The sequence below is a fragment of the Pan paniscus genome, chromosome 1 (assembly GCF_029289425.2).
Source record: "Pan paniscus chromosome 1, NHGRI_mPanPan1-v2.0_pri, whole genome shotgun sequence".
NCBI lineage: Eukaryota > Metazoa > Chordata > Mammalia > Primates > Hominidae > Pan > Pan paniscus.
The window spans coordinates 211,554,606-211,576,676 of record NC_073249.2 but is presented as its reverse complement, the minus strand read 5'-3'; the positions used below and the strand labels follow the sequence as shown (position 1 = coordinate 211,576,676).

Sequence of the window (22,071 nt, the reverse complement as noted above, 5' to 3'; positions counted from 1 at the left end):
TGCTCTGTTGCCCAGGCTGGAGTGCAATAGTGTGACCATAGCTCACCGCGGCCTCGAACTCCCAGGCTGCAGTGGTCCTCCCACCTCAGCCTCCCAAGTAGCTGGGACCACAGGCATATGGCACTACACCCAACTAATTATTATTTTTTTTTGTAGAGATGGGATCTTGCGATGTTGCCCAGGCTGGTCTTGAACTCCTGGGCTCAAGTGACCCTCCCACCTCAGTCTCTCAAGTAGCTGGGACCACAGGCACACACCACCACACCCAGCTAATATTTTTATTTTTTGTAGAAATGGGGTCTCTCTCTATGTTGCCCAGGCTGGTCTCAGACTCCTGGCATCAAGTGATCCTCCCACCTCAGCCTCCAAAAGTTCTGGGATTACAGGCATGAGCCACCATACCTGAGGGTTGGCCCTTTTTGATATTCAGGGACCCCTCCCATGAATTTCACTGTCTTTATGACTTTTGTCATTTAGGAGATTAAAAATTACTAATGCCTTGCACCTCTCCCTGCCGACTCTCCACATTCTGATCTTAGTGGGGTGAGGGTGTGGCCCCTGCTGTGGGATTTCTAAGCACTCCCGGGTGGTCGCAAAGTGCAGCCACGGTTGCAAGCCACTGTTGTGGGTGGGTGTGGAGCAGCGTGTGCATGCTGCCCCTCCTCACAGCCCCCTCAAGACAGCAGCCCCCCAGATCCACCGGACCCCAACTCTTCCCAGATATCTCCTCTCTTCCCCGGAAGAGTACTGGACCTGCCCCCTTCTCCATCTTTCCCCAGCTCCTTCTCTACCACACACACCTGCCCTCCAGACCGCTCCCTCTTTCATCTCCATCCTCACATGTGTGTCCAGTTACCCCAAGACATCAGTCTCCTCCTCCTTCTTCTCTTTGCCTCTTTCTCTGCTTTTCTGCATTTGCGAAATAAAAGATTAAAAAAGAAGAGCCATCTGACCAAATCATGTGCAATCCGCATAAAGGTAATATTAATGATAGCTATAAATCAAGATGGGCACATTTTGAAGGGCATTTAGATACGGAAAAAGCCAGCACCGTTCCATAGAGAAGAAAATAAAACCAGAAAGTACCTAGAAATCTTCAAAATCTTCACAGAACTCTCCACCGACTTCCTTTTTTCTTCTCTGATTACCTTCTCCTTTTAACATCGGCATTCCAAATGCCTTATTTTCTCTTTTTAATTTTGGATGGACTTTTTCCCTTGTCAGGGTTTGGTATTTCAGCCCCACCATGTTAAACACTGCGTTGGGCGCCTGCCTAGTCTTCCTAGACACCCCTGGCGACACTGGCCTGGCAGAGTGTTTTAAGAGCTGGCGTCAGCCCCTCTTTTAAACCTGAAAACCTCGGTGCACCCCACCCTCCTTGCAGAGGGAGGAAGCAACATCAGGTCCCTGCCAGACAGACTGTGACACTCGAAGGTCGCCCTTCCTCTGATACTCGGATTGATGGACTTGACCCTGGGGACTCCTTGGAAAGTTACCTCTTGGACTTCAGTGCCAAGTGTCCTGACTAAATGAGCCTTCCTTAGACCTTCTGACTCCCATCACCTGCCCTTTCCGAAAATACATGTGTCCAGGGTCTTTAAGTAGCCTCCCTCTCATGAATCTTGACTTGTTTGAGGACTTTGTTTCAAAGGCAAAAAAAATTCTATGTTCCTTTATCAATCTAACATTCTTTTCTTATTGCCAGTTGTTGACAACAATCCCTTGGTTTGTGCACACACCAATGGGTTAGATCAGGGATTGGCCAAATTGTCCCATAAAGAGCCAGATAGTAAATATTTTCAGTTTTGCAGGTCATATGCTCTCTGCTCTTCTGCAAAAGCAGCCGTAGACAATACACAGCAAGCACAGAGTGTTCCAATAAAACTTTATTTACAAAAATAGACCAGATTTGGTCTGTAAGCCATAGTTTGCTAACCTCTGGTTTAGAACACAGGCTTCAGAATCAAATGGGTCAGAGTTAGAATCCCTCCTCTTGTGATTTACTAGTAAACTGGGTGGATTCTTGAATGTAAGCCTGTTTCCTCCTCTGCAAGGTGGGAAGCATGGTTATCACTGTGCCAAGCATTTCGTGTTCATCGTCCCATCCACCCCTCACATCAACCCAACAGAGGAAGACTATTACTGTCTCCGTTGTACGGGCAGGGAAACTGAGGCTCTGGTAGCTTCACTTCCCCAGTGCCTTACAGTTGGAAAGGATCAACCTGGGGCTCTACCCTGGGTCTCCTGACTCCAGAGCACATGCTCTGAGCTCCTAGGCTCTGCTGCCCACAGCCTCCCCAGGGGAGTGCGGTGAGGAGTGAAGAGGTAGCACATGCAGTGCCTGGCAGCATCCAAATTCCTGCCATGGTAACCATGTCTATTAAACAATGGTCATTGGTTTCCAGGCTTTGGAGGAGTACAGTACTCAAGAGAGAAACAGAGCGAAAGAGACTTTAGAGGAAGAACGGAAGAGAATGCAAGAACTGGAGAGCCTCCTGGCCCAGCAGAAGAAGGTATGTGGCTCAGGGAGACAGAGTCAGCTCGAGCCCCACTGCAGCTAGGAAGGGTGGATCTGGGGCTCTGGTCTGGGCCCGCCGGCTCTGAGCTCCAGGGCTGTGCTGTCCACAGTCCCCTAGGGAGGTGTAGTCTGGAGGGAAGAGGAAACCTGTGCGGTGCCTGGCAGAGTCCAGTTTCCTGCCATGGTAACCATGTCTATTGAACAATGATCGTTGACTCAGGCTTTGGCGAAAAGCATTACCCAGGAGAAGAACAGAGTGAAGGAAGCATTAGAGGAAGAGCAGACAAGAGTCCAAGAGCTGGAGGAACGCTTGGCCCGCCAGAAGGAGGTACGCTCGGGGAGATAGAGTCGGCTGAGCCCCAGTCGGCTTGAGGGCCATGTGGAAGGAAGTTCAGAGCGGCGATGATGGGGGTTAGAGCGTGGTGGAGCCTTCCTCGTGGAGTTTGCGTTTGGGTGGGCTCAGCTACTTTGGGAAGCGTGGGAGACTCAAGGAGGGAACCCTGGAGTTGTAGCCTTGACAACCAGTTGGGAAAAAATTGTAAACAGTGTAAAACACAGTCAGAGAGAGAGAGCGCTTGGGAGACAAGCAGGAATGGTGACATGGGCGTCTTCTGTGTTCCAAAGCACAGAAACGGGAGAATGACAGAGTCATGGGACCTCAGGGCTGCGTGGACCCTCCACCAGCATCCTAAAAGCCTCCAGCCTTCAGCACCACCACTAAGGAATGTTCTCCACCCCAGGACAGTCCGTCCCAGCATGGATGCCTCAGGCCGACAGAAAGTTTTCCCTTTAGGTTGAGTTGGGTCAGACTCTTACGCCCCGGAAGAGTATCAGGCCTCTGCCCTCCCCTGCGCTCCCACAAGATACATCTACTTCCTCTTCCACACGATGACTCAGATGTGTGAAAACAGAGGCGCCCGCACCCTGCGTCTGCTCCTCCCCGGGCCCAAGCGCCCTGGTTCCTCAGGTCCCTCACAGGACTGGAGCCTGGCCCTGGCTGCCTCCTGTGGCCTGTGCTGCTCTCCAGAAGTCACAGACTGGTAGCTCAGCGACTAAAAAGGGCCTGTGGAAGTTATATTTGGCCCCGGAATATTTTACTTTGAATTCATAAAATCTGTTTAAAAGTTCAGATTTCCAGCCTCTCCCGAAAAGTCAGAAAATCTAGCCCTTGTTTCTACTTAGCAAAAATGGACTAGAAGCCGTACTGGGTAGCAGCAGTTTGCCAGAGTCCTCACCACTCCCTGTTGCATTAAACACAGCCCACATCATTTTTGGTATCTTTCCGGGCTTCATAGGCATTTGAGTTTGTCACCCATCACCCATTTTCTTCCTAAAGGGAGGTGGCCAGAACCACTGTTCTCCAGCCACAGTAGCCTAGGGGAGGACTCTTCCCTCCCGCATTGAAGATATTCTACTTCTGTTAATGCATCCAAACTAGCTTTTGGGAAAGCTCTGTCACATTTGTGGATTCATGTTTAGCTTGTGGTCACCCTCAGATCCCTGATCCTTTTTCACATCTGCTTTCATGAATTCCTCAATCCTGACACAGCACAGAGGAGTGCGGGCTTTGCAGCCAGATGAGACACAAGTTCAAATCCAAGCTGGGCTACTTCCTGGCTGCAGCAGACCTATCGCTGCCTCCCTTCTCGAAGGGGCGGCTGTGGGCTCAGATCTAGTGTATAATGGAGGGCCTGGCCTGCAGAATTATTGCCGAGTAAACGGCAGCTGTTACTACTGTCTCTGCTGCCACTTGTGCCCCTTCTTCTGTTTGGGCATTTGTTTTTCATCAACACTGACTCCTTGAGTAAAATCCTTGCCCACCCACTGCTGCAGGAGAAATAAAAAGACCTCTGGGCAAAGCCTGTGCCATTTGATCTGACCCAGGACAGGGAGACGTTTACATGTCGGTTCTCCCTTGGCGTCGCTGGCACAGGTGTGCCCTGCAGCCCTCTCACAGAGCGTCACTGAGGTTTGCCCCCAAGTGATTTCTCCAGGGGTGGGGATGAGGAGGAGGGTCTCCAAAGAGTCACTTGAGTCAAATGCCCCAAGATGTCAACAGCAAAGGCCTGGGGAAGATCCTTGAATTTAGAGACTTTGAGGCCACGGGGCTCAGGAGAAAAATTCAAGCTTCATTGCAGAGGATCTGTGGTTGGGTCACCCCACGTCTGTTAAAATGTCAGCCTACTTCTGACAGAACTTCTCTGTGGCTTCCTATCGGGGGAACTTGAAAGAGCAGCCCCAGCCACAGGCTCCATTCAACTGCCAGTGGCTATTTGATTTTCTTTTTTTCTGTCTCCCAGGCTGGAGTGCAGCGGCATGATCTTGGCTCACTGCAACCTCTGCCTCCCGGATTCAAACGATTCTCATGCCTCAGCCTCCCAAGTAGCTGGGACTACAGGTGCACACACCATGCCTGGCTAATTTTTTGTATTTCTAGTACAGACGGGGTTTCACCATGTTGGCCAGGCTGCTCTTGAACTCCTGGCCTCAAGTGATCTGCCTGCCTTGGCCTCCCAAAGTGCTGGGATTACAGGCGTGAGCCACCGCGCCCGGCCTGATTTTCTTTTCATTAGATCTTCCGCCACATCATCAGGGTTTTTAAGGTCAACAGAATCACTAGGTCATAATCTGGGTCTTGAGGTCATGTTCAAAGTTAATCCCCATTATCTGTTGTGAACTTGGAAGCACAGCAACTGAGCATGTAGGGCCTGTGTGTGAGCCAGGCAAGGCCTCTCTTCCCAATAGTACCTGTCCCGGCTGCAGAGAAGCCACCCAGAGGAAGGCCTGGCGAGTGTAGACGCAGAGTCAGACACAGCAGAGCCAACCCTAAGTCCCTAGGAAGTGCCTCAAAGTCTCTTTTACAATTCACAGGAAAATGCCCTACCCTGAAACCCACTTCAAAGGATCCAAATAAACGTGAAATTCTTATGATGTCACTTGTCTTCTGCTTTAAGGCTGGTGTTGGGACAGCAGAGTGTTAGAGTTTTGTCAACTACTTTTCACTGCAAAGTATACAATATCTCAGCCATATTCTGGATTAAACACTTTTTACAGGCTCATCTGGGGCCCTAACCAGTGGTTATAATGGAAACCATGTTCCAAGTTTTAAATGCCTGACAGTGAACCTCGTGTTTGAAAGACAAGCCGTTAGAAAATAGAGGTGGCCCTTCTCATGGTGACTGGAAACAGGCTGGCAGTGTATTTCCTTTGGTGATTTGCATTAAGCTGTTTAGTTGAATAGCTTACCAGCAAGTAACTTCCCAGACAAAACTCCTTGATTAGGGCCACTAAATACTGGCCACACTTTCTTCCCTACATCCTACCAGAACATTGCTTGTCCCTTCTAGAAATTGGTGTATCGTGGCTCATTAGTCCAACATACTGCCCTTCTCTTGAAACTGGATTCTGTTGAAGAGACTTATTTCAATAATGGAAATTCCATTATTAACGAGACTCTTCTTTTGATCAGAGAGGCTGCCTGGCCTCGTGATAGGAAGCTGCCCCCACTGCTCCCGGGTGCCCTGTCGAGAGCTCTTTATTCAGGCTCAGTGCTTTCCTCTGCGCAGGCTTCAGATCCTGGCCTCACCACTGACAAAGGGTGTGGCTCTGGGCCCTCTCTGACTTCCTGCTCCTCGGTTTCCTCATCTGTAAAATGGGCCACTCTCAGCACTTCTCTGACAGAGTTGCTGTGAGACTGAAGGGCTGGCCAGGGGCCCAGGTGTATTTAATAGCCGCCCCAACACTTTGGCTGTTATTGTTACTATTATTATTATTATTATTATCATTATCATTATCATTACTAGCAATTTCCCCCCTAAATGTGCAGGCCACCAAGAGCACTGGTCGTTGATTTTCAGGTTTTGGAGAGCAGCATAGCCCATGAAAAACGAAAAGCAAAGGAAGCCTTGGAGTCGGAAAAGAGAAAAGTTCAGGATCTGGAGAACCATTTAACCCAACAGAAGGAGGTATGAGCAGCAGCAGGAAAGAATCCTCTGGAAGGAACTACAAAGCCAGATCCCTAGGAGAGTACAGTGGGAAATCAGGCAGATATCAGAGCCATGCCTCCCTTTGAAGTGGCCAAGATCTGCCGTTTACTGGCTGTGTGACCTCCGGCAGATCGCCACCTCCCCATCCCTCAGTTTCCTCATCTGTGAAATGGGAATGCTAACAGTCCCTGCCTCATTGGATTAGATGCTCTCAGGTGTCAAGTACATAGGACTGCACCCTGCATCCTAGAGGGCCCTCGGGAAGATTTTTCTGCTCTCTGGTTCAGCTACCTAGGAAAGAGGGATCCTCCCAGGAGAGAATCCTGGGTTTCAGCCAGGGTCAGGGGCTTAGTGAGCATCGTCCTCACAGTAGAGCGGCATGTATGCCACACCTGGCATGGCCAAGGGAGAAAGCACTGCTCCTGGCCCGGCCTCCTGGTGTCATGGACTCCGGAGCAGGCCCTCCCTTGACTGGCTGAGGAGTAAAAGCACAAAGAGCACAGAGAGAGATGGCACAGGTAGGTGCATAGTAAGCACGTATGGTTGTCACATCAGATAAGCCCCAGGGATCAGTGCCTTCTGGAATGGACGAGAAGATGGGCACCCCAGGACAGACTGACACCAGGGAGGAAAGGAGGGGTCAGAGCTGGAGACATCCACATCCACCCACCCCAATGTCACCAACCTAGGGACCTGGCCCACCAGATACACCTGCCCCGAGCAGCATGAAAGGCAGGCCCTCAGGTCAGCCCGGACACCCAGGTCACACCCTGGAAGTAAGAGCTGGGGGGCCAGGAGGAGGTCACTCAGGGACCCACATGGCATCTCCATGAGCTGGGCTTCGGGGACAGAGGTGGCACAGACACACACGTGCCAGCCCCCACAGAACTTCCAGAAACAGAGCTGATGGCTCAGTGAACGGTTCGATTCGGTTTCATTCATCCGCCCATAAATATTCATTTATCCACCCACTGATTTCAGTTTCATTCATCCACCCACCGTGGGCCAGGCCCGGTTCTGGGTGCCACAGACACCGCAGTGAGCAAGACAGACGAGGGCCAGGCTGCCAGAGCTTCCATCCTAGCGCAGGGGAGACAGACAGCCTGCGGAATCAGGGTCGGCTCCAGGGCCACAAGACCAAAGCTGAGAAGCAGGCTGGAGAGTGCCCGAGGGCAGGACTGCTCAGGAAGTGACATTCCAGTGAGAACTGGAAGGGAAAAGGAGCCTGGGGGGCAGAGAGGACCACTGGATAAAGTGGCACAGGTGTGAAGGTCAGGACCTGAGCTCGCCAGGAGGTAGACGGGGGAGACTGTGTGAGGAATGAAACCAAAGCTGGCCCAAGATGGGAGGCACCAGGGCGCAGTGGAAGGAAATAGGTGGGAGAGGTGGGGAAGGAACCGCAGAGCTTGGTGGGCTAAAGGGTTCATTCTGGGCTCAAATCTCAGCTCTGCCCTAACAGGCTGTGTGACCCTGGGCATGCCCCTTGCCCTCTCCGTGCCCTCATCTGCCATGTGGGTGTGGTGGCAGAACCGCGCTAGAGGTATAACATGAGGAGTCAGTATATTCATGGCTTGGGATACACCTGCCCTGGTGAGGTCAGAGTCCAGGTGGGGTGGGCAGTTGAGTGGGCACAGCAGGGTGGGGGCTGCACAGCCTTAAGTGAAGCCCTTGGCAGTGGGACAATAACAAGCCCATGAGGGAAGTGAGGTCAGAGTCCAGGTAGGCAGAGGGAGCACAGACATGCTAAGGGGTGGGATCCAAACTATGGTCACCACTGCCCCCAGAGCCTCCCTTATACATACGAGCCAGGGATGGGGTCCTGAAGCTCAGGCTACAGCCAGGCAGTGTCTTGGGCTCTGTGCCAGCCTGGCTATGAACATATAAACACATCTTGCTGGGTGCGATGGCTCACGCCTGTAATCTCAGCACTTTGGGAGGCCAAGGCAGACAGATCACTTGAGGTTGGGAGTTCAAGACCAGCCTGGCCAATATGGTAAAACCCCATCTCTACTAGAAATACAAAAATTAGCTGGGCCTGGTGGTGCACGCCTGTAGTCCCAGCTGCTCGGGAGGCTGAGGCAGGAGGATCACTTGAACCTGGGAGGTGGAGGTTGCAGACAGCCGAGAGCACGCCACTGTACTCCAGCTTGGGTGTCAGAGTGAGACTCCATCTCAAAAAAAATTAAAATTAAAATAAAAAAAAATTTTTTAAAAGTCTCCTGCCTCCAAGTGGGCGGGGTTTGAATCAGGGCCCAGAGGCCGAGTGGTTAAGGCAAGGGCACTGGCGTCTAAGCCTGCACCACTCCTTCCTGGTGGTGTGACCTTGGAACACTGATTGTCTTTATACTGCCTCGGTTACAGCCTGCGTTTCCTTTCTTGTGAAACAGGGATAATCAGATAGATGCTCTCTGGGGGTTTGCAGATTGGATGCACTAATACATTCTGTGCACAGGGTCATTGTGAGTATTTTCATTTGTAACGCACCAAGTAGTGCATAATAAGAGAAGAGAAAGAGCCCTCACCACGGGGCATGCAGAAGAGTGTGGGTGACCTTGTAGGACAGGCAGGACTCAGCCCTCCAGGGCACAGATTGGACCATCTTAAGCAAAGACTCAACAGTGAGAAAAAGCCAGGTCTGCACTGGGAGATGTGGTCGAGGGGGGTGCCTGGGAGTTGGATGTGCAGAGGCGGGTAGGGTGGGTGGGTGCCACGCAGGTGATGTGAAAACCGGGAACATTGGGAACATTGTCTTTCCTTGAGGGCCACACACACCTCGAGTCTCATACTGTCCCTTGAATTAGGATGTTCCCATCTCCTATCACTGCATGCCCTGTAATGATTTTCATTCGTTTTTCTTTTTGCCAATAATACCTGTGCATTAAAGAAAATTTAGAAGATATAGACTTATGAAAAGAACAAAATAAAAATTGCCATAATCCCAATTCCCCCCAAAAAACCGTCACTTACATTTCAGTACATACCCTCTGGTCTTTTGTTGTACATATACACGTATATTTAAAATCCTTTTCTTGTGAACTTTATGTTAGTGTGGGGAAGGTGTATAATTGCAAGAGTTTCAACAGCTACAGATAGAGTTTTTCAAACCCTCCCTAGCTGTTTACCTCCTAGGGCGTGTACAGGTGAGTCTGGGCCTCCAGTTCCCTCCAGGTCTATGGCGTTTGTGTTCTCAGCTCCAAACTGACCTAGACAGGAATTTTGAAAACCCGTGCCTTTGTAGACTGGAAGTGGCTGCCTGGGTCCTCCTTTGGAGCCATTGGCATGGGTCTGCAGGGACAGAAGGCACCTCCCCAGCACTGTCTCTCCTGCCCCACCTCCCAAAGAGCCAAGTACTTCCAACAAAAGCCAGCATCGGTGCCAGCACATGCCAGTTTATTCAGTAACTCAATGCCAAACACCAGGACCCAACCACTCACCAGCATGTCACTTCCTGAACACCAGCCCTGAAGTCTTGAATGATGACTCACTCTCTCCTTTACACACATGACTAAGATATGGCTCCCGGGTTCTCACCATGGTGGGCATGCCATGGTTCTCACCTCTGTCCCCAGTGGGTGCTTTGTTCCTTGAGATCTTTCTCTCCAACCCTGACTTGGTGGCTTCCACGGTGACTCGTCCTGGTTTCCCTTTCCGGTGTCATTTCCCTTTGAGGGCACAGGCCCTCAAACCACTTTCATTGACTTCCAGATCTCAGAGAGCAACATTGCATACGAGAAACGCAAAGCAAAGGAGGCCATGGAGAAGGAAAAGAAAAAGGTGCAAGACCTGGAGAATCGCTTAACCAAGCAGAAAGAGGTATGAGCCGCAGGGAGGGAGAGACTAGAGGGGCCCAGCGCAGTGAAGGGCAGTGCTCTAGAGCCAGGCTCTGGGTTCAAATCCTACCTCTCCCCATCCCTGGCTGTGGGACTTCAGGCTAGTACCTTACCATCTCTGTGCCTTAGTTTCCCCACTTATGAAATACACTCAATACACACAGATCAATCTCCTTGAGTTGTTGTGAGACATGACTGCTGTTATACACACAGAACATATGGAGAGGCACCCAGCACTCAGCACTCCGCATGTATGTGTCAGCTGCCCATGTTAGCATGGCGAACTCATGGCTGGGAAGTGGAGGGACAGGATCCGAAGCCTGGACTGTCTGACTCCCCAATGCTAAATCTTCATCCCTCCCTCTCTACTACACTTCAGCTTTGTGTGGGCTCAGCTGCCTGGCTTAAGAGAGGAGATGTTGGCCGGGCGCGGTGGCTCACACATGTAATCCCAGCATTTTGGGAGGCTGAAGTGGGCAGATCACCTGAGGTCAAGAGTTCGAGACCAGCCTGGCCAAAATGGTGAAACCCCATCTCTACTAAAAACGCAAAAATTAGCTGGGCGTGGTGGCACGTGCCTGTAATCCCAGCTACTCAGAAGGCTGAGGCAGGAGAATCACTTGAACCTGGGAGGCGGAGGTTGCAGGGAGCCGAGATTGCCCCATTGCACTCCAGCCTGGGTGACAGAGCAAGACTCCATCTCAAAAAAAAAAAAAAAAAAAAAAAAGAGGGATGTTAGGGCATGGATACCTGGATCTCTGATCAGGCTGATATCAGTTTTCCCAGCAGAGTTTGTCATCATAATTGTCATCACCTTCATAATCAAAATGCATTTACTGTTATCACTGAGAATTGTAAACTCAGTAGGAATAGAAGTGGATTTCGCACCTGACCCTGTCTTGGGTACCTCATAAGCAACAGGGCATAATTCACTTCTCCTGGGTCCCAGCAGTACAAAACACACACACAATGACCAATATGTCAAAGTCAAAGCAGTTGATAAACATGCAGCCTGGCAATAATGGGTTAAATTTAAATATAGGTGACTATGACTTCAAAGGATTTTCAGGACCAGCTAGGACTAAAAAGGTCTCTATTCACATCAACCTTGGATCATTTTCTTCAAAGAAAGGTTTGCAAACATTAGCATGCATTTGAATCTCTGGGGAATTTATTTTAAACGCCTGTTTCTTGGACCCCACCCCAAGAAATTCTGACCCCCTGGGTGGAGGACAGACTCAGGAAGCTGCATGTTTCATAAGCAGCCCAAGTGGCACTGATGCACTTTAAACAACGCTGCTCTAGGGAGAATAGTCCGGAAGGCACATCTGGATCGCACGTCAGCCCTGGACACCAGTCTTTAAGAGGGGCCTTGAGTAACTGGCATGTGTCCAGAGAAGGCAGGCGAGAGTTGGGTGAAGTGATGCCGGACTTGTGAGCCCAGGGCTGTCATGGTCACAGAGGACCCCTGCAGGGAGGCACATGCTGCAGGCTGTGGGAGAGCCCGAGAAAGGCAGTCTCTTCCCAAGCAGCCGTGTCCCCCAGATGATGTATCATGGATCCTCCGTGAAATACACTATGGGTAGGCAAAAAGGAGAGGTTAAAGTTTTAAAAGTAGGTAAGTTGGGACATAAAAGGGATCCAGAATGAGACTAATGAAAAAAAAAAGTATATCATGAAATCAATGAATGAGTCACAATTTTTACTCCAGCAATTACAGTGCAAGGGAAGGCCCAGCTGGTTGTACAATTTACTAGACAAAAATGGACCAACTGCTCGTGGAAATATGACCATTCTTGATACTAGACCAGAGAGAATCTCTCCTAAGGGTCATTACTTAGAGGATTCTGCAAGAAGCAACCTTCTCAACAATATCCTTAGAACAGTAACAACAGAAGTTAGAGTCTTGGCGGGGCGCAGTGACTCACGCCTGTAATCCCAGCACTTTGGGAGGCCAAGGTGGGTGGATCACCTGAGGTCAGGAGTTCAGGCCCAGCCTGACCAACATGGTGAAACCCCGTCTCTACTGAAAATACAAAAATTAGCCAGGCATGGTGGTGCATGCTTGTAATCCCAGCTACTTGGGAGGCTGAGGCAGGAGAATCACTTGAACCCGGGAGGCAGAGGCTGCAGTGAGTCAAGGTCATGCCATTGCACTCCAGCCTGGGCAATAGAGTGAGACTCCTTCTCAAAAAAAAAAAAAAAAAGAAAGTGGGGTCTTATGGCATCCCTCAAAGTAGACAGGTGACATTACCCTAGACAAGCAGGAACAGGACCCAGCCCAGGAATTCACCATTTACCAGGAAAATCCAAGGAAATACAAGTACAATCAGGCAGAGAGTTGCTTGTTTGCACATTATTTTATCTGTACACTCGGAAGAGCAATCAAAGATTGATTTCATCCATATAGGCAAAATAGGAAAGGGAGAGAGGAGAGAGGAAAGGAATTTCAAAGCATGGGACCGGTGAACTTTGTTCTCCTATCCTTGGACAAGCTGCTGAGTAGCTGCCAGGGAGCAAAGATGGCAGGCTGCATGGTCTGCTCGTAAGCAGGGCAGCTTCACAGCTCTTCAAAGAAACAATTGCAGTTTGTTGTGAATTATTTGGGACCCCTGGGGTGCGTCGCTGAGCTGTACGTGACAAGCTACTCCGTGGCATGCCTGCCAGTGTCCCCAGTGAGCACCTCCATAGGCCAGGTCTGCATGAGGTCCTCCGTGGAATATCCCAACAGTAACAGCGAGGTTAAGACCCTGAAAAAGGATCAGACGGAGTTAAGCGGAGGTACACAGAGGATGCAACAACTCCCAGGCAAGGCTTGCAGAAATAACACAATGAAAACGGTATAGGGATTTAATTTATTCAAAAACAAGTGTTTTCTTTCCTGATTATAAAAAAAAAACCTGTCGTTCTAGAAAACTTGAAAAAAAAAAAAAACAGAAAATCACTCCAAAGAAAATAATAACTAACAGAGAGTCCACTGAGCACAGTTGGCACTATCGACGTTTTGATGTGATTCCTTCCAGACAGCCTTTGTGTTGAGCCTCAGCATCGATATCGATAACTACCGATTTATGACCAAGTTAGTGATTGACACTGTGACACTGTGCACACTGCTTCGGATGCTATTTTTGATATTTACTATACGATGTGTCAACCTTAAATAATGAGATTCTCTAAGTATAGAGTTTATTCGAGCTCAAAGCTTGAGGACGGCAACCCAGAAAACAGACTTCAAAAGAATGAGTCAGTGTTCCAAAGCAGGGAGGTGAAAGTTTCACTTTGATAGGCAGTTAACAGGATCGCAATGTCTTCCACACAAGGTCAGCACATGCGGTTATAGCCCTTTGGTTGGTTACAGCTTGCTACATTCCTGGGAAAATTGCTTTACTATTCCAGGATGAGGGGTGATCATCTGAAGGAGTCATCTCTGGTGCGGCCAGGGCTTTCCCACTCATTTACAGAAAATAACAGAAGTTGCAGGTGCGTGCTACGTGACCCAGGCCACACAGCCACATTCCTCTCGAGTCTCAAAATAATTTAAGGTTTCAACCGCTTTAAGTTTGAATGATTTTGGCCAGGCACAGTGACTCACGCCTGTAATCCCAGCACTTTGGGAGGTCGAGGTGGGAAGATCACCTGAGGTCAGGAGTTCAAGACCAGCCTGGCCAACATGGTGAAACTCCGTCTCTACTAAAAATACAAAAATTAGCTGGGTGTGGTAGCGTGTGCCTGTAGTCCCAGCTACTTGGGAGGCTGAAGCAGGTGAATCGCTTGAACCTGGGAGGCGGAGGTTGCAGTGAGCTGAGATAGCACCGTTGCACTCCAGCCCAGGTGACAATGCGAGACTCCTCCGTCTCAAAAAAAAAAAAAAAAAAAAAAAGAATGGGTTCCGGGAGGAGGGATAAGAGATGCCCAGGACAGGGCCGCTGGAGCCCTGGAGGAAAGGGGGGTGTCCTGGAGGCAGGTGTTGCAGTGAAGGAGAGAAGGGACTCAGCACATTCATCTTGGAGAACAGATTTAGAGACAGACATGACAGCCCTCCTCAAATATTTAAAGGGCTGTCTCATAAAAGAGAAATAAAACATACTCAATGAGCTCCAGGTGACAGAACTGAGCTCAGAGACCAGAAATCACAAGGAGACAGATCTCCGCTGAATATAAAGACGAGTTCTATAATAATTGGAACCTTCCAGAGAAGGCATGGACTTTGTGCTTTAAAAGAATCGACAGAATAATTAGAGAATAGACTTTACCCTGTCCTTGAAGGTGGGGGATAAGGGGGCTGGGTAAATATGTATTCCTGAATGTCTGTTATTTTGCTACTTGTTTTTTTGTCTAGGAATTAGAATTAAAAGAGCAAAAAGAGGACGTTTTAAATAATAAATTAAGTGACGCACTGGCCATGGTTGAAGAGACTCAGAAAACAAAGGCAACTGAAAGTCTAAAAGCAGAGAGCCTCGCCTTGAAATTAAATGAAACATTAGCCGAACTGGAAACTACCAAGACAAAAATGGTAAGTCGGTGCCTTCCGGGAACGGGAGAATTTTTCTCTTAATGGAAGATTACAGTGCCACGAGAATGTGTGGTTTAGACCGGGGCTTCTCAGCCTCAGCACTGCCGATGTTCTGGGCCAAATAGCTCTTTCCTGTTAGGGGCTGTCCTGAGCATCTTAGGATATTTAGCACCACCCCTGTTCTCTACCCACCAGATGCCAGGAGCCCTCTCCCCACAGTCGTGATCACCAAAAATGTCTTCAGACATTGCCAAGTGTCCCTTAATGGACCCCTAATGAGAAGCGTTGGTTTAGAACGAAACGTACACAGAGCTAGGATGCCCTCTCTGCAGGGTGTTCTGAGATGTTGTAATGCAGAGTCCTCACAGGATCAGAACGCCTGGAGAGCCTCAGGATTGAGTGATGAGTGACGATTCCACAGGCTTTAAGACAATGCATTAAAGTGTAGGCTCGGCATTCGAGGCCCTCCACAATTAGGGCTCGATGTGCATTCCCTCTGTCATCCACACGTTCAACCGACAGGTTTCTGGGCAAGGAATTCATGAAGGTGAATCTCCCAGAAGAGCACAAAGTAAATTTCACGAGGGTGTGGCGTTGGAGAGAACAGCTCTGGGTGTGGAACGTGGTGTAGACCAGAATCATAAGGAGCTGACCTTGGCGGGAGCTGGGGGAGGCGTGGGAGGGAGGGAGTCTCTGGAGAGGGTTACGATGGCAGGACTTGATAACTGCTGGCAGGACGTGAGCACCAAGGAGAGGACAGTGCCGAAGGAGACTGCACACTTCAGGCCAGGGCGCCTGGGGACCTGATGGCATAGAGATGACATAAGGATGGGAGTATGGAGGTCTGGGGTCATGGTGGGGGGTTCTCTTGGAGCGACCCTCTTTTGGAGAAGAGGAGACAAGAGGAGTAAGGCGAGGATAGGGCATCAAAGTTCAAAAGCTCCCGAGATTTGGGTGCACAATAGTTTTGGGAGAGAAAGCAAGACAAGAGCCTAATCTGGAAGGCAGCCTCTTAGGCAGGGTCCTTGGAAGAGCAGGCATGTGTGAGTGTCTCGGGCAAAGAATGTATCTGTCATGGGGAGATCAGAGGCCGAGGCCCAGCACGTCACCTGGGAATAGGGAGCAGGACAGGGTGAGGTGGGAGCAGAAGGCGGGCAGTGAGGAGGAGGTGCTGGGATGGAAATGCCAAGGGGAGCCTCAGGAGGTTGTAGGCATGGGAAAGCAGCGGATTTGCCATTCGGGAGTCATTAGTAATTTTTTGTTTTTAAGAAATGCAAATTCTGGCTGAGCACAGTGGCTCACACCTGTAATCTCAGCACTTTGGGAGGCCAAGGTGGGTGGATCATCTGAGGTCAAGAGTTTGAGACCAGCCTGGCCAACATGGCGAAACCCCATCTCCACTAAAAAAAAATACAAAAATTAATGGGAGGCCGAGGCGGGCGGACCATGAGGTCAAGAGATCGAGACCATCCTGGCTAACATGGTGAAACCCTATCTCTACTAAAAATGCAAGAAAATAGCCAGGCGTGGTGGCGGGCGCCTGTAGTCCCAGCTACTCAGGAGGCTGAGGCAGGAGAATAGCGTGAACCCGGGAGGCGGAGCTTGCAGTGAGCCGAGATCGCGCCACTGCACTCCAGCCTGGGTGACAGAGAGAGACTCCGTCTCAAGAAAAAAAAAAAAATTAGCTGAGTGTGTTGGCGCACACCTGTAGTTCCAGCTACTCAGGAGGCTGAGGCAGGAGAATCGCTTGAACCCAGGAGGCAGAGGTTGCAGTGAGCCAAGATAATGCCACTGCACTCTAATGTGGGTGACAGAGCAAGACTCTGTCTCAAAACAAACAACAACAACAACAACAACAAAAAGTTTACATTTCTAGCGGGGAAGAGAAACAAAGAAACAAAATTAAAGGCTTCAGGGACAATGAAACAGACGCTGGAACAGAAAGTGTCTGGGGCTGCTCCTGATAGGTAGTCAGGGAGGGCCTCTCAGAGGAGGTGATGCTGGAGCTGAGCCCTGAGAGTCAAGAAGGAGTTGGCCATGCAAGGAGCTGGGGAAGAAGTGTACAGGGCAGAGGGAACTGCATGTGCTAAGGCCCTGGGGTGGGGCCCAGTTTAGCACCTATGTGTGTGCCCAGGGAGCATATTATTGTTGCCGTCATACACAGCTCCCAAGACCTCACTGAGTGACTCTCTGTTTCCCAGATCATGGTGGAAGAGCGGCTAATCCTGCAGCAGAAGATGGTAAAGGCCCTCCAGGATGAGCAGGAATCACAGAGACACGGGTTTGAAGAAGAGATCATGGAATATAAGGAGCAAATCAAACAGCACGCCCAGACAATTGTGAGCCTCGAAGAGAAACTCCAGAGAGTCACTCAGCACCATAAAAAAATAGAAGGCGAGATTGCAACATTGAAGGACAACGACCCAGGTAAGTCCGAAGGGAGGCCAAGGAAATCTTAGTGTTCGGGGCAGGTTCTGATTGTCCACTGGGTCCCACCAGGCTGATGGCTAAGAAAAAGGCCGTGCCTCATTCGAAAGCTCATTCATTCTCTGAGGCCCCCTTTTGTTCTTGTTACACAACGATGTCAGAAGCCCTCCGAGGCCCAGGTTCAGCAGAAGTCATGGCAATGAGTTGGGACATCCTTTGTGCCTACTCAGTGAGCCGGCGAGACACACAGGCTACCGGGGCTGTCAGGGCCAGCGAGAGCAGTGCGAAGTGGAATCATCTTTTCCACATGAAAACATCTCATGCAGGGGCCTTTCAAAGGCTTCTCTCTGCCATCGGCCTTTTGCATCTTCACTAATGCACTCATTACCAGCCAGGATTTATCCCTTAAAAAATTAACCCTAAAGAGGCTGAAAAAAGAACTCAGACTTGTGAGCACTTATTTGCCCCAAATGGCCAAGGTAAGCTGTATTATTGTAAGCTCTTGAAGAAAGTTCTGGAAGTAGAGGACTCAGGCCAGGGTATCCCAGCCTCAGCCCTGTTGACATTTGGAGCAGGATCATTTTTTCATGGATGGGACTGTCCTGGGCACTATCGGGTGTTAGCAGCCTCCCTGTCCTCCATCCATCAGTTGCCAGTGGCACCCCTACCCCAGTTGGGACAACCAAAAATATCTCCAGACATTGCCCAATGTCCCCTAGAGGCAAACTCACTCCTGCTTAAGAAACATGGCTGTAGTCCCCAGCAAGCTGGCAAGCCATCAGGACTTACCTCATTCATTCACTCACTCAGCTCTCTCGGTGGAGCTTCTGTTATGTTCCAATCTCATGTAGGCGCTCAGGATCCAATGATGGACAAACCAGATTTTGTCCCCGTAGTAACAAAATTATTGCCCTGACAGGTGATCCAGGATGAATAGGGCACCATGACAAGGACAAAGAGTGGAGTTCAGTTTCCCAATCCAGAGTCCAGGTCAGAGGGAGGGTGTCTGAGATTGAGCTGGGGGCCAGGTCAGTGGCTCACGCCTGTAATCCCAGCACTTCCGGAGGCCGAGGCCGGCGGATCACGAGGCCAAGAGATCGAGACCATCCTGGCCAACATGGTGAAACCCTGTCTCTACTAAAAATACAAAAATTAGCCGGGCCTGGTGGCGCGCGCCTGTAGTCCAGCTACTCGGGAGGCTGAGACAGGAGAATCGCTTGAACCTGGGAGGCGGAGGTTGCAGTGAGCCAAGATCGCGCCATTGCACTCCAGCCTAGCAACAAAGCGAGACTCTGTCTCAAAAAAAAAAAAAAAAAAAGAAAGAGAGAGATTGAGCTGGGACCTGAAGGGCGACGTCCAGGTCAGAGGGAGGGTGTTTGAGATTGAGCTGGGACCTGAAGGGTGGCTGCATCTTTGTCACCCCCGTACTTAGAGCAGTGTGCGCTCCACAAATGTTAGTTGAAGGGATAAACAAGTGAGTGAACACGTGAGGATAAACAAGTGAGCGAACATGTGACTGAGTAGTGAGACAGGACGCTAGAGGCGGTGCACCGAGGTGTAAATGGGAGGTGAGGAGAGGAAGGCGCTAAACACAGATTCTTCTTCCAAGAGAGACAGGCAGGCTGAGACCGCACTGCTCACCAGCTTAGCCAAGTGGGTCGCCGGCAGCTTCCATCACTCCGGTGCCCCTTTCCCTGTCTGTAAGTGGATTTGATGGCCCCTGCCTTCTAGAGTAGCTGGGAAGATTGCATGGCCACACACTTGGGGAGAGCCCCCAGCCTGTGACATGGCACACGTGCAGGTCTCACAAGGTGGAGAGGGCTGCAGGTGGAGGCAGGGTTTGTAAGTTGTGAAAGACACAGGTGTGCTTGTAAGCAAAGGGGAAGGACAGTTTCCTCTCACAATGATCACATGTTCCTCTGATACAGCCCAAAAGGAGGAAAGGCCGCAAGACCCTCTGGTGGCTCCCATGACAGAGAACAGTGCCAAAGACATGGCGTACGAACATCTGATGTGAGTACCCGTGGGTGTGTGAGCACCAGGCATTCTCACCGGCACCACCTGGGTGGGGGCAAACAGGCAACCAGCCCCTACCTGGGCCACATTGTCAGAAGCCAAACAAGGAGCCGGGCCTGCTGCCTTCCCAGTGCTGCTTCCATTTCCCCATTCCTTCAGCCCAGACCACATTGTCAGAAGCCAAACAAGGAGCCAGGCCTGCTGCTGCCTTCCCAGTGCTGCTTCCACTTCCCCATTCCTTCAGCAAGACAGGGCAGTGTCGTGGAAAGATTTAGGTAGACCTACATTCAGATCCTCAGACTGTTTTCTGCTATTTATGGCAGAATACCCAAAACTGGGTAATTTATAAAGAAAAGAGATTCATTTCTTACAGTTATGGAGACTGAGAAGTCCCAGGTTGAGGGGTTGCATCTGGTGAGGGCCTTCTTGCTGTTGGGGCTCTGCAGAGTCTGGGAGTGGTGCAGGGCATCACATCCAGGGGCTGAGTGTGCTAACTCAGGTCTCCCTGCCTCTTTTTATAAATCCACAGTCTCACTGCCATGATAACCCATTAATCCACTAACTCAGTAGTCCACAAATCTATTAATCCATAATTGTACCTTCGTGACCCAATCGCTTTATAAAGGCCCCACCTCTCAATACTGCCACATTGGGGGTTAAGTTTCAACTTGAGATTTGGAGGGGATGAACATTCAAACATAGCAGATTCCAACTCAACACTCCAGCTGTGTGACCCTGGGCAAGTCACGCCACCTCACTGAGCCTTAGCTTCCACATTTGTGAAGTAAGGCTGTACATGCCTAGTGCTTGGGAAATCTAGCTAATAATGTTATTAGCTAGTTTTCCCGAGGATCAGCTAGAGGCAAGCCCACTCACAGGTGTTATTAAGCAGACAGAGATTTCAAACAGTGGAGACCACTTGGTGGGGCGGGGCCCTGTAAAGGGTGAGAAGTTAAGGGGTCGGCTAAGTGACCTTAAATAAATGATTTCAACTCTCCTGACCCTGAAAGCCAGTGAGTCTACAAAGAAGTCTATCCTCAAAGAACTGACAGTTTTCAGAGAAACAAACGTATGAATGGGAAAGATCCAGAAAGCAGCACGTAAAGAAGGAGGCACCGATGGGACGCAGCGGAGGGATTCAGAAGCTCCCCCAAGAGGAGAACCACCTGCCTGACCCTTGCACCAAATCCTAGTGACCGAAGTCTAATGTCACAGGGTTTTTACCCCAAAAAGACAAGGATACTCAGCCTCCGCATTGTGAAAAGTTCCTGACTCCTCCTCCTGTTTAAAATCTAGAAACAGTGGTGCCCATGACTTGGAGAAGACTCAGCACCACCCAGCTCTGCTCTGGTCCACTTCCTTGGCGTGTGAACATGCTTGAATTCTAAGGTTTTATCCTCAAGTTGGAAGATTTGTGGTTGCAGCCAAGAACACACTCACGTGGACACACACGCATGCATGCACACACAGAATATACTATATCTATGTAGTTATTTTCATTCTGATGATCACCAGTCTTTTTGTTTGTTTGTTTGACATGCAACCTGCCAGTGTTTTACTTTAATTCATAATAAACACAGTACCTTCTAAAGTCTGTATAAGTCTGGGCGCAGTGGTTCACACCTGTAATCCCAGCACTTTGGAAGGCCGAGGCGGGTGGATCACCTGAAGTCAGGAGTTTGAGACCAGCCTGGCCAACATGGTGAAACCCCGTCTCTACTAAAAATGCAAAAATTAGCCAGGCATGGTGGCAGATGCCTGTAGTCTCAGCTACTTGGGAGGCTGAGGCAGGAGAATCACTTGAACCCGGGAGGTGGAGTTTGCAGTGAGCCGAGATCACACCACTGCACTGCAGCCTGGGCGACAGAGCAAGACTCTGTCTCAAAAAAATAAAAATAAATAAAAAATAAAGTCTTTATAAGAAGAGCCTGGATTTCAAAAGCCTGTGAACTCAAATGAAGTGGCATTAATACCTGCAAAGACTAAGGCTCCTAACCCCCTTCCAAAAGGGCAAGACCCACTCCCTGCAGCACACACATGACCTATCTCCTCCAGGCTGCAGTTTCTCAACTTGCTGAGACATGCACCCTGTGTTCTTCCAGTCAAATCCCCACCAAGGCGCCTCCCCTGCCATTCCTGCTGGGCGCCCTTCACCCCTCCACTGGGCGCAGCCTCCCTCCCATCAACCATCCTGAGTCTCAGGGCACCAAACGTGTGCTGCCCTCCAGGGGTGTGGGAGGGGAAGTTGTCCCATCACCATCACTGTCCCCCTGTTGCCTGGGCCCCTGTTGCCTGGGCCACACTTCCACTGGCTCCCCGAAGAACACCATTCATTCACATCTGGCCCCACCTCTCTCCACCAGGAATTCAAAGGGGCTGCTGAGAGAACAAAGCCACATTGTCTTCCTCTCTTTTTTCTTCCCTGTCCCCAAAGAATCCCTGAACCTCCCCAAAATAGTCTTCCCCTGTCCCTCCACCATCAGAAGTCCACAGGCACATCAATTCATGATGGTGGGTAGTGGGTATCAGTCTCATGCAAGGCATGTTTGAGCCGCAGACTCAACTCAGCCAGATCCTGTGTTCTATCTCAGTGGATTTTCTTTTTTCTTTCTTTCTTTTTTTTTTTCTTAGAGATGGAGTCTTGCTCTGCCACCCAGGCTGGAGTGCAGCCTTCAACTCCTATGCTCAAGCAATCTTCCCACCTCAGCCTCCCGAGTAGCTGGGACAACAGCCACACACCACTATGCCTGGCTAATTTTTTTTTTTTTTTTTTTTTTTTTT

At 50.0% G+C, this 22,071-nt stretch overlaps 1 protein-coding gene across 12 annotated transcripts in view; it reads left to right on the top strand.

Annotated features, from left to right (window-relative positions):
- The window catches only part of FHAD1 (forkhead associated phosphopeptide binding domain 1), a 164,040-nt gene that overhangs the window by 107,093 nt on the left and 34,876 nt on the right, over positions 1-22,071 (top strand). For all 12 annotated transcript variants that reach the window (XM_055097955.2, XM_055097980.2, XM_055097974.2 and 9 more), the window contains exons 17-23: positions 2,406-2,513; positions 2,739-2,846; positions 6,376-6,483; positions 10,210-10,317; positions 14,674-14,847; positions 17,049-17,274; positions 19,203-19,287. In XM_055097955.2, coding sequence (XP_054953930.1) covers positions 2,406-2,513; positions 2,739-2,846; positions 6,376-6,483; positions 10,210-10,317; positions 14,674-14,847; positions 17,049-17,274; positions 19,203-19,287 — 917 coding nt within the window. The remainder of the gene's footprint in view (positions 1-2,405; positions 2,514-2,738; positions 2,847-6,375; positions 6,484-10,209; positions 10,318-14,673; positions 14,848-17,048; positions 17,275-19,202; positions 19,288-22,071) is intronic.